Source organism: Platalea leucorodia (genome assembly GCF_965183815.1).
Source record: "Platalea leucorodia genome assembly, chromosome: W".
NCBI classification, from domain to species: domain Eukaryota; kingdom Metazoa; phylum Chordata; class Aves; order Pelecaniformes; family Threskiornithidae; genus Platalea; species Platalea leucorodia.
In genome coordinates, this window is record NC_138859.1 from 18,047,647 (window position 1) to 18,060,499 (window position 12,853).

Sequence of the window (12,853 nt, forward strand, 5' to 3'; positions counted from 1 at the left end):
AGGTCAGGCTGACAGGCCTGTAGTTCCCCAGATCCTCCTTCCGACCCTTCTTGTAGATGGGCATCACATGTGCTAACCTCCAGTCAACTGGGACATCCCTGGTTAGCCAGGACTGCTGGTAAATGATGGAAAGTGGCTTGGTGAGCACCTCTGCCAGCTCCCTCAGTACCCTTGGGTGGATCCCATCCAGCCCCATTGACTTGTGTGTGTCTACGTGGTGTAGCAAGTCACTAACCATTTCCCCTTGGATTATGGGGGCTTCATTCTTCTCCCCGTCCCTGCCTTCCAGCTCAGGGGGCTGGGTACCCTGAGAACAACTGGTCTGACTATTAAAGACTGAGGCAAAGAAGGCATTAAGTACCTCAGCCTTTTCCTCGTCCTTTCTCACGATGTTTCCCCCCGCATCCAATAAAGGATGGAGATTCTCCTTAGCCCTCCTTTTGTTGCTAATGTATTTATAGAAACATTTTTTATTGTCTTTTACTGCAGTAGCCAGTTTAAGTTCTAGTTGGGCTTTGGCCCTTCTAATTTCCTCCTTGCATAACCTCATGACATCCTTGTAGTTCTCCTGAGTTGCCTGCCCCTTCTTCCAAAGGTCATAAACTCTCCTTTTATTCCTGAGTTCCAGCCAAAGCTCTCTGTTCAGCCAGGCCGGTCGTCTTCCCCTCCAGCTCGTCTTTCAGCACAGAGGGACAGCCTGAGCCTGCACCTTTAAGATTTCCTTCTTGAAGAATGTCCAGACTTCCTGGACTCCTTTGCCCTTCAGGACTGCCTCCCAAGGGACTCTGTCAACCAGGCCCCTAAACAGGCCAAAGTCTGCCCTCCGGAAGCCCAAGGTGGCGGTTCTGCTAACCACCCTCCTTACTTCAAAGAGAATTAAAAAATCTTACTTCTCCGAGAATCGAAAACTCTGTCATTTCATGATCACTATGCCCAAGATGGCCTCCAACCATCACATCACCCACAAGTCCTTCTCTGTTTGCAAACAACACATCCAGTGGGGCATCTTCCCTAGTTGGGTCCCTCACCAACTGTGCCAGGAAGTTATTTTCCACACACTCCAGGAACCTCCTAGACTGTTTCCTCTCTGCTGTGTTGTATTTCCAGCAGGCATCTGGTAAGTTGAAGTCCCCCACGAGAACAAGGGCTAGCGATCGTGAGACTTCTCCCAGCTGCTTACAGAATACTTCGTCTGCTTCTTCATCCTGCTTGGGTGGTCTATAATAGACTCCCACCAGGATATCTGCCTTGTTGGCCTTTCCCCTGATTCTTACCCATAAACACTCGACCCTTTCATCACCATTGTCAAGCTCTAGACAGTCAAAACATTTTCTAACATACAGGGCTACCCCACCACCTCTCCTTCCTTGCCTATCCCTTCTGAAGAGTTTATAGCCGTCCATTGCAGCACTCCAGTTGTGCGAGTCATCCCACCACATTTCCGTGATGGCGACCACATCATAGTTTTCCAGCTGCACAGTGGCTTCCAGCTCCTCCTGTTTGTTGCCCGTGCTGCGTGCACTGGTGTAGATGCATTTCAGTTGGGCTATTGATCCCGCCACTTTTTTGGGGGGAGAAGTCCTAATTCCTATGTGACTGTTCTCAGGTGCTTCTGTGGTTTCTAACACATCAACCACCCTTGCATCTTTGCTGCTGCATGGCTCTCCATCCCCTACCTCCAGTTGGACTTCTTATTGCAACTTCGTCGCTGCTGTTATGATTAAATTTTCTTTGCCAACTCTTGCTTTTTGTGTCAGTCATTAATGAACATATAAATGAAATGGCTCTTGGAGAACTCCATTAGCAATCTCCTTTCTTCTGATACTTTCTCCTTCAACACTACCTGATGTGTTTTGAGTTCCTGGGCTTCTCAATCTACTGGCTTTGCTTAAGCAATTAGTTTATAAAACTGAATTTTGTTATAGATCTATCTCGAATTACCTTTTCATTTAATTTGCATGAATTGAACTTGTTATCCCTGAATCCAAATCTATTTCCTATGATCAGGTCTTCTATAACATCCTCATGACTTACCAAAGACAAATCTAAAATAGCACCATTTCCTGTCACGTTAGTGAATCTCTGGAGGATATTTGTATTGTCTAGAAATGCAAGAATATCTCATACTTAACAATAATAATATCATAGAATCATAGAATCATTAAGGCTGGAAAAGACCCTTAAGATCATCGAGTCCAACCATTAACTAACACTGCCAAGTCCACCACTAAACCATGTCCTCAAGCACCACATCTACTTGTCTTTTAAATATCTCCAGGGATGGGGACTCAACCACTTCCCTGGGCAGCCTGTTCCAGTGCCTGAATACCCTTTCGGTGAAGAAGTTTTTTCTAATATCCAACCTAAACTTCCCCTGGCACAGCTTGAGGCCATTTCCTCTTGTCCTATCACTTGTTACTTGGGAGAAGAGACCGACCCCCACCTCACTACAACCTCCTTTCAGGTAGTTGTAGAGAGTGATAAGGTCTCCCCTCAGCCTCTTCTTCTCCAAACTAAACAATCCCAGCTCCCTTAGCCTCTCCTCATAAGACTTGTGCTCCAGACCCTTCACCAGCTTCGTTGCCCTTCTTTGGATGCGCTCTAGCACCTCAAATTGCTCTCTAACCTGATTCCTGATGTTAAATTATCCAAAACAACTATTTCAGTAGTAATTATCTCTCTAATAACATTAAAGAACTCTCTTGGTGGTGAAAAAGGATCCTGGTGGCATATAGCATGCTGGCAGTGATAATATTTTACTAGACTGTGAGTTGTGCTGTCATTAACACATACTGCTACTCCCTGCCTTTTCCTGAAAAGCAGCCACTGGTTTTAGAGTGCTCATGACTGTGATTGCAGGACAGATCTACTGTCCCAATGCACTCGCTCATATCCTGTATCAGTAGCTCAAGGTCCTCCATTTTGCTGCATAATCTTGCTACATTTGCATATCCAACTTTCCGTCTTCTCCTCCCTAGTCACTCTTTCAGTGAGATCTTGCCTATTCAACCACTTTCTTTTCCTTTGCCATCCATGGGTCTACTCTGTGACATTCCTTTCTGCACTGCCATGACCAGATTTGTTTGATTATTCAATTTACCACATGCTCAGGCAGAGCCTTGAGACTGCACAAGCACTTCCCATCCTTTTTCTGGTGTTTCTTTAAGGTTCCTCTTATAAATGAGGCCAACACCAGTGTTTGCAGTTGCAGGTCCTTGGGTAAAACCTATCTATTAGAGAACATCTCTTCATAATCATACACCAATGCCCAAACTTCCCCAAATCTTCTTCAAACCTTAGCTGTCTGCTGACCTTCCCTGTCACTGTAGGGGCCAGAGTTATTCCACTGAACATCTGGGCACCCACTTCTTTCAGAGCCTTCCCCAGCATGGCATAGAATCATAGAATGCTTTGGGTTGGAAGGGACCTTTAAAGGTCATCTAGTCCAACCCCCCTGCAATGGGCAGGGACATCTTCAACTAGATCAGGTTGCTCAGAGCCCCGTCCAACCTGACCTTGAATGTTTCCAGGGATGGGGCATCTACAACCTCTCTGGGCAACCTGTTCCAGTGGTTCACCACCCTCATTGTAAAAAAAAATTCTTCCTTATATCTTCCTTATATCTAGTCTACTCTCTTTTAGTTTAAAATTGTTACCCCTTGTCCTATCGCTACAGGCCCTATTAAAAAGTCTCTCTCCATCTTTCTTATAAGCTGCCTTTAAGTATTGAAAGGCCACAATAAGGTCTCCTCAGAGCCTTCTCTTCTCCAGGCTAAATAACCCCAACTTTCTCAGCCTTTCCTCATGGGAGAGGTGTTCCATCCCTCTGACCATTTTTGTAGCCCTTCCTCTGGACCCACTCCGACAGGTCGACCTCAACCAGCTCCAGCAGCATCCTGTCAATGATGTCATTTGTTCTGATGTGAAGGACAACCAGGGGACTGCTTCCTGCTCCTATGGGAAATTTTCCAGACTTAGATTCCCATGCTCTGAGCAAAAAGCACACTATTCCTTTGACCTGTCCCTTGTCAGGTTCTTGAGTCTGTGTGGCACAATAGTGGCTCAGGTAGAGCCCGCTCAGGTAGAGGCAGGACGACCATGTGTGGATTGCTGTCCTCTTGTAAGCATTAGCCTTGTGAGGAAGCAGAGTATTGTGCTAATATGATTCTGCTTCCAGAACTTCAAAAGTATTGCTCAGAAATACCATGCGTATTTCTATGTGAACCTTTACAAACCTACAAACCCTCCACCTCACAGTAACACAGCTCTGTCTTTTCCTGGTAGTCCAAGTCTCTGATCCTTTCCATTTTGTTTGCAGTTATCCTGTCTTCTCTTCTTTTTACAGTCCTTCTATCTTCATTCTTTTTCTGGCCAAGCCTTGATCTTAGCTTGATAAAAATCTGTAGGTTTAAAAAGCTATGCCTTCCTTTCAAGGCATAGGCTCCTTCCTCTACCACAGCCCAAGATAAAGGGTCCTTGCATGTTTGTAGGTCAGTTCCCTGAGCAGCAGAATCACACTGATAAACCGCTCTGTGAGTTGTCTGAGCTGAGCTGAGCTGGCATGCTCAGCCACATGCATGGAGATCTGCATATGATCCCACAAGCACCTCACCATATTTCAGACCTTGGATTCAGCCTTTTCACTCTCCATCAGCAAAGACTCACCTAATTTCACTTGAAGTGGGGACGGCTTATAGTTCATAGCTACAGTCTCTCCCTCTCTCGTATCACAATCTCTGTCCGAAATAGATGCAGCTGTTGGATCCTGTTAAGAAAGAAAATGAAACAAAACAGAATGGTTTAGCTAAAAGTTATGCACTCTCTTCTCTAACTGGCTGTTAGGTGAGTCTATTCCCACCTACATTCAGAGAGAACAGAGAACATGCTGGTGTTTTGAACGGCTGAAACCTAGGGGCAAAACACAGAACTTTGGAAGCACGTTTAGTATGCTAAAAGTACCTCTGGGAACACCAAATTTCAACATCTGACTTATATGATGGATGATACTGGGAATATAATATGGAGAGTGGGTCACCAGCTCAAATTCAGCCTAGGCTGGCAGTAGTCCGAAACCATTTTCATGTGATGACTCTTTGGGGTGTTGTATGAAATGCATTTACAGTTTCAGCTGAGATCCAAGTGGACCAGTCAACCTCATGATTAAAACTAAAAAGCTTGTGACCAGCTGTGTGAAAGTCCAGCTCAGAAGAAATGAGGACTGAATGAGTAGGAGAATTCAACCTCCGGTCCCTCTTGGAGAGGAATGAAGAAGTCTGCTTTCCAATCTGGACCTATTTTGTGGCTAACTGGAAAGATTTAATTTCAGTATCTCTCAGCACAGCACCTTTCACTGTCACTGAAATCCCCCCTAAAACCAAAGCTCCACAAACATGGAGTCTGCCCCATCGTGCCTACTTGCAGACAAGCTAATCCAGGTAGTGTTGTACTCTATGGTACAGTGCATCAAAGGATTCAGACAGACAAACTACCAATTCAGGCAGCTCCAGCACTAATGAAAATATTTAAAGTCCTTTCATGGCAAACTTCAAACATGTTGGAACTATCTCTATTTAGCACCATAGTGAAAATTAAAATTGTTTTTCAAACGTTCACTTCTTCCCACCAAGAAGCTAGAAACTAAATTGAACATTCACATAAATATATATATATATATGGGATGTGTAAGGTGGTAAGTGGCAGGCCACCACCCGGGTCCAGGCTTCCCAGATGAGAACCTTTTCTCTGACAGTCTGGGAAAAGGCAGGTGTCCTGGTTTCAGCTGGGATAGAGTTAATTTTCTTCCTAGTAGCTGGTATAGTGTTGTGTTTTGGATTTAGGATGAGAATAATGTTGATAACGCACTGATGTTTTAGTGGTTGCTAAGTAGTGCTTACACTAGTCAAGGACTTTTCAGCTTCCCATGCTCTGCCAGGTGCACAAGAAGCTGGGAGGGGGCACAGCCAGGACAGCTGACCCAGACTGGCCAAAGGGCTATTCCATACCATATGACATCATGCTCAGTATATAAACTGGGGGGAGTTGGCCGGGGGGCAGTGATTGCTGCTCGGGGACGTGCTGGGCAGTGGTCAGCAGGTGGTGAGCCAATTGTATAGTGTATCACTTGCTTTGTATATTATTATTGTATCATTATATTATTATTATTACTACTACTACTACTACCATTACTTCTATTCTATTTTGTTTTACTTCAATTATTAAACTGTTCTTATCTCAACCCACAAGTTTTCTGACTTTCACCCTTCCAATTCTCTCCCCCATCCCACTGGGGTGGGGGGAGTGAGCGAGCGGCTGTGTGGTGCTTAGTTGCTGGCTGGGGTTAAACCACGACAGCAGCGTTTTTAAAGAGCATGACAATAAGAGCTGGATACTTCCTAGTGCTACTGAACACAGCCAAGTCTTTGGAGCCCCAATCTGCTGGCTGCAGGAAGGCATGGGAGTAGACATGTTATGATATAGGACATGGTGCGATGGCCAGATACTGCCTCCTGTGTTGGTGCAGTCCAGCACTTGAACACGTGAGCTCCCACATGGAAGGAATCCACAGCCAGCAGTTCACATAGCAGGGAAAGGGCCTGGCCACCTGGACTAGCTCAAGTTCAAACTGTTAAAATTATACTTAAACTCTTTAAATCAAAACCAGCCCCTACTTTTCTTCGAAGCTGATGTGCTGACAGTAGCTTCTCCTTGTGGGTAACCTGCCAGTGACATTAGACATCCATTTGCATGAACAGCAGGAGGGGAGAAATGTTCTGAGGTGCCTTTGAGGATCTGGACTCCGGTCCTGGACCAGAGGACTCAGCTCAAACCAACAGAAAAGACCAGCTCAGACCAAACAAACAGAAAAGGCTTCCTAGATCACCAGAGAAGAGAAAGATGATTTTAAAAGAGTGATTAATTCCATCCTTACACACTCATCTTAAAAGGAGACGAGTCCATCCCTGGAGATGTGTCTTCCTTTCCCCCTACTGACTACAGAGGAGGCCTGGCAACTGGTGGAGACTGCACCCCTGCCCCTGACTCTGGAGGTGAGGATGATGAAGGACACACCATCAGAGTCCATAACAATGCCAGTCCACACCAGGAATTCATCTCCAAGGTTTGGAATGACACATTTCTGCCTCAGCAGCACTGCGCATCTACAGCAGACCCACAGGGGAACATGTTACTGCCGCACAACAGACTCATGACTACCACAGAGGGATCACAAAGCACCAGCAGAGTCTGGGCAACCACCACTGCATGCATGGGTCAGACCCACTCCCTCCAAAGAGTAAAATGGAACCAAAAGGAAACCGAGCTGGGCCAGAGACAGCATCCCCAGTGCCAGCATGTATCTATCCCTGGTCCAGGAGCGTCAAAGGCACTGTCATATTTCCCATCCATCACTTCATATACGTTCTGCAGCAATGCACAGGACTGCATAGTAACAAACCCTAGCTGCAAGAAGACAGCATTCCCACGGCAGCTCAGCTGGAGCATCCTCTTTGCACGAACACGCTTTGCTTCTGTGAATACTGAATGGGCGCATTTCTCTCTCTATAGCTCATCCACCCAGAAAAACATTTACTTGACTAATTAGCCTTCTGCTTGTGAATGCCTACAAGCACACTGAGATTCACCACGGGCTTTCGCTATTGGAATTCACTTGGTGATTTTGTCCTTTTTTACAAGCCTCCCTAGACCGATGCATTCAGCTCTGACCCCAACATCAAAAATCTCAGCTATGTGGTTTGACCAGTCCCAGGCCAAATGATGTGAACAGAATAGAATAGAATAGACTACTTCAGTTGGAAGGGACCTACAAGGATCATCTAGTCCAGCTGCCTGACCAATTCAGGGCTGACCAAAAGTTAAAGCATGGTATTAAGAGCATTGTCCAAATGCCTCTTAAACACTGAGAGGCATGGGGCATCAATCACCTCTCTAGGAAGCCTGTTCTAGTGTTTGACCACCCTCTTGGTAAAGAAATGCTTCCTAATGTCCAGTCTAAACCTCCCCTGGCACAGCTTTGAGCCATTCCCATGCATCTTGTCACTGGATGTCCACTTCCCCCCCTCAGGGAGCTGTAGAGAGCAATGAGGTCGCCCCTCAGCCTCCTTCTCTCCAAACTAGACAAACCCAGAGTCCTTAGCCACTCCTCATAGGACATGCCTTCCAGCCCCTTCACCAGCTTTGTTGCCCTCCTCTGGATGCATTCAAGGACCTTAACATCCTTCTTAAATTGTGGGGCCCAGAACTGCACACAATACTCAAGGTGAGGCCGCACCAACGCTGAATACAGAGGGATAATCACCTCTTTTGACTGGTTGGTTATGCTGTGTTTGATGCACCCCAGGATGTGGTTTGCCCTCTTGGCTGCCAGGACACACTGCTGACTCCTATTGAGCCTGCCATCAAGCAGCATCCCCAGATCCCTTTCTGAAGGGCTGCTCTCCAGCCACTCCTCTCTCAGTTTATGCTTGTGCCTGGCATTACTCTGCCCTATGTGCAGAATCCAGCATTTTGACTTGTTAGATTTCATGCCATTAATCATAGCCCAATGCTCCAATCTGTCTAGATCCCTCTGCAAGGCCTCTTGTCCCTCGAGAGAGTCAACAGCACCTCCCAGTTCGGTATCATCAGCAAACTTGCTAATGGTGCATTCAACTCCTGCATCCAGATCATCGATAAATAAACAGAACTCGCCCTAGGATTGAGCCCTGAGGAACACTGCTGGTGACCGGTTGCCAGCCAGATGTAGCCCCATTCACCACAACCCTTTTGAGCCCTGCCCTTCAGCCGGTTCTTCACCCAGCGCACCGTGAACCTGCTCATCTCGCAGTTGGACAACTTGTCCAGAAGGATGCTGTGAGGGACAGTATCAGAAGCCTTACTAAAATCCAGAAACACTACATCCACCGCCTTCCCTTCATCCACTAGGCGGGTGACCTTATCGTAGAAGGATATCAGATTAGTTAGACAGGACTTTCCCTGTTGTGAACCCATGTTGACTGTGCCTGATGATTGCATTGTCCTTTAAATGCCTTTCAATAGCACCCAGTATGATCTTCTCCATAATTTTTCCAGGAACTGAGGTTAGACTAACAGGTCTGTAGTTTCCTGGGTCTTCTCTCATTCCCTTCTTGTAAATTGGAATAACGTTGGCTAGCTTCCAGTCAGCGGGGACCTCCCCAGACTCCCAAGACCTTGGGTAGATGATTGAGAGGGGTCCTGCTGTAGCATCCTCTAGCTCCTTCAGTACTCTGGGATGAATCCCATCAGGCCCCATGGACTTGTGAACATTCAGCTGATACAGCTGCTCCCTTACAATTTCGGTGTCCACAAATGGAAAGGCACTGTTCCCACACTCGTGGTCTCCAGCTCAGAGGACCGGGCAGCCCAAGGTCGATCAGTATCATTAAAGAATGAGGCAAAAAAAAGCATTGAATGCCTCTGCTTTTTCTTCATCCCTATTTGTCAGGTGACCATCTTCAACAAGTATCAGTCCAATGTTTTCCTTAGACCTCCTCTTGCTATTAACATACTTAAAAAAGCCCTTCTTGTTGTCTGACACAACACTGGCCAGTTTCAGCTCTAGTTGAGCTTTGGCCTTTCGTGTCTTCTCCCTGCATATGCGAACCAGGGCTCTGTAATCTTCCTGCAAAGCCTGACCTTGCTTCCAGAGATCATACCATTTCTTTTTCCTCCTGAGTTCCAAGAGGGGTTCCCTGTTCAGACAAGCTGGTCTTCTGCCCCACTTGCTTGACTTGCGGCACAAGGGGATTGCCTGCTCCTGTGCTTCTAAAAGGTGGTTCTTAAAAACTGACCAGCACTCATGGACCCCCTAAGCCCTCAAAAGCAGATTCCCAGGGTACTCTGCTAAGTAGCTCCCTGAATACCTTAAAGATTGCTCTCCTGAAATCCAGAGTAGCAACTCTGCTGACCTTTTTCCTCATTGCACCGAAAATTTTAAACTCAACCGTTTCATGATCACTGTGGCCAAGACAGCCACCTACCATCACATCTCCCACGAGTCCTTCTCCATTCACAAACATCAAGTCTAGGAGGGCACCTTTCCTAGTTGGCTCACTGAGTACTTGTGAAAAGAAGTTATATCTTCCACAAGCTTCAAGAATTTCCAAGACCTGCTTGTCATAGCAGTATGGTATTCCCAGTTGATGCCTGGGAAGTTGAAATCTCCCATAAGGACCAGGGCTACCGATCCAGAGATTTCTCCTAATTGCCTATAGAATAACTCATCAGTGCTATCATCCTGGCTGGGCAATCGGTAGTAGACACCCACTACGACATCTGCTTTGTTTTCCATCCCCCTAATCCTCACCCAGAGGCTCTCAACCACATCATCCCTAACTGTAAGGGCTGTACAGTCACACCTCTCCCTTACATACGGTGCAACTCCTCCACCTTGCCTGCCCTGCCTATCCCCCCTGAACAGCCTGTAGCCCTCCATCCCAGCACTCCAGTCGTGGGACTCATTCCACCAACTCTCGCTAATGCCAAAGACATCATAGCTCTGGGAGACTGACCAGCGCTTCCAGTTCATCCTGTTTGTTTCTCATACTGCATGTGTTGGTGTACAAGCATTTCAGATGTGCTCCTAAGCCCTCAGTGCTCCCTGGAGCAGTGTAAATGTTCCCATTAGCATTGCCACCCCCAGGCAATGCTATGCCAACCCTTGGCTTACCTTCAGCTCTCCTGTTGGTATCCCCTTCCCCAACTGATTCTAGTTTAAAGCTCTCTCAATCAGTCCTGCCAGCTTATGCCCAAAGACCTGTTTTCCCCATCGGGACAGGTGGATCCCGTCAGGCCCCAGCATACCTTGTCTCTTGAAGGCTCTTCCATGGTTATAGAAACCAAAGTTCTGGTGGAGGCACCAGTCCTGGAGCCAGGTATTGATGTCTTGGGCTTGCCTGTTTCTTCCAAAGCCTCTCCCCATTACTGGGAGGATTGAGGAAAACACTACCTGTGCTCCCGAACTTTTTAGCATTCTTCCCAGGGCCCTGAAGTCTCTTTTGATTGACCTCAGACTTTCTGTTGCAACATCATTTGTACCCACATGAAAGAGCAGAAATGGACAGTAAGTAGTCTGTGATTTCTGTCTGCTCACTGGGAGGGGAACACAACATTCCCAATCAAAAGGCAAGTGCTGAGATGTGGCTGCAGGGGCTCTAAATGGCTCTGGGAATTTAATACATTTAAGGGTGTTTTTTGTTCCTGAGGCCTCCTTATGTCTTCATTCCTAGGGAAAAAATACATTCAATCAGGCCACTGTGTGAACGTTTGGCTGAGGCCAGAGCTTAATCAGTTTTCTTCCCACATGCTCAGAGCTTAATTGGGCGTGGGCAACCGCAGCATTTGAACGGTGGGGTGGTTCCTTATTAGTTTGGTTTTTTTCTATAGGCTTGACTCAATGGACCTCGAAAACTCTGCCCTCCTGCTAGGTACAGCCGTGTCCTACAGTGTGTACAATTGTGCCATTTCTGAACATCAGAAATTAGTTCCAGTGAACCTTCATGGAGCAGAGTGCTGTGAATCCTCAGTATGCAGGGGCACAGAGAGAAGCTGAAACCACTTTAAACTGAAATCAGAGGTTTAAGGAACATGGCATGCTCAGTAAGGTTTTTAGTCTTTCCCTGTTTTAAAAAAAACTGAGAAAATCCCCCCTTTCCTTTTTGCAGTACTTAGCAAGAAACACAAGATCTGCCATAATGCACCAGATCAACAGGCTTTTTACTCTTATCGCCTGCCTCTCCCAGTAGCCCACACTCACTATGGTGGGAAATAGCCCCAAACAGCCAGCAAACTGTGCAGTTATATCCTGAGCAATGGAGCAGTTATATCCTGAGCAATGGAGCTGGGTGCTGGGTACAAACACACCCTTGTAGCACCTTCCTTTGCCTTCCTTCACAGTCAACACCTCTGACATCTTGCAAGCTTAACAAGCCTCCGCTTTCCACCCCATAAGTCCTCTGGGACCCCAGTGCATGTGGAAGGAAATGGGCACATGCAGTTTCTGTGGCCTTCAGCTGCCCCTTAAAAACATAGCTGGGAACTGAGATGTCTCTATCATCTGCCCACCCTTCTCAATCCTAAATATCATTCATTTTTACAGCCCTAAGAAAATGTTCTCCACTCTGCTGTCTGTGGGAAATTCTACGATCATTAAAGCAGCTCTGCTTTTTGATAAAGCAGAGGAGGAAGATTGCCCTTACCCTCCAATCTCAAGGAAAGACCCAATATACAGGGCTTTACCCACCACTTCTCTCCAAAGTTCAGAGGCTTTGGTCTGATCATCATCAGCTGAATCATTATGAACTGACTGCTCAGGAATATCATCCAGCTACCTTCGTCTCCAGTACCAACCAATGATGTGCTTGCTGTCTTCTGCCTAACTTAAAGATGCTGGAAGTCTCGGTACCGACATGTGTGTGACAGCCTACAGTGAGCGCTCGCAGCCCAGCAGACTCCTGCTTTCTGAAGCTGCCCATGTGGATCACACGCTGCAAACAAATGCTAACAAGAAAGGACAAGCCCAAGTGTTTTGCCTCTTTTCCACATCAAACATTGAGTTTGAAAATTTGATAGATGTTCTGTGCATGAGAGACTGACTTAGCAGAAAAACAAGTGAGAAACCACATGCACCCCAAATACAGGGGATACATTCAGGTCACCAAGAAGTTTCTATCATTCCCATGTTGTCATCCCAGACTCTCGGGCTAGAACATTGCTCCTGCTAATAAATATTTATGTCTTCAGTCTCTCTGCTTTGGGAACAGAAAATTATATGCTGTTTGCAGATTCACTCTGCCTCAAGCTGTACTGCGCTAAGTTA

General features: G+C 46.5%; 1 protein-coding gene across 6 annotated transcripts in view; it reads right to left on the reverse strand.

Annotated features, from left to right (window-relative positions):
• The window catches only part of LOC309601621 (protein FAM219A-like), a gene marked incomplete at its 3' end in the record, with an annotated part of 124,675 nt that overhangs the window by 29,728 nt on the left and 82,094 nt on the right, over positions 1 to 12,853 (reverse strand). For 3 of the 6 annotated variants that reach the window (XM_082334763.1, XM_082334762.1, XM_082334761.1), the window contains exon 2: positions 4,709 to 4,765. In XM_082334763.1, coding sequence (XP_082190889.1) covers positions 4,709 to 4,765 — 57 coding nt within the window. Of the gene's footprint in view, positions 1 to 4,665; positions 4,766 to 12,853 lie in introns of all 6 variants that reach the window. The other 3 variants (XM_082334760.1, XM_082334759.1, XM_082334758.1) reach the window with 1 other exon arrangement.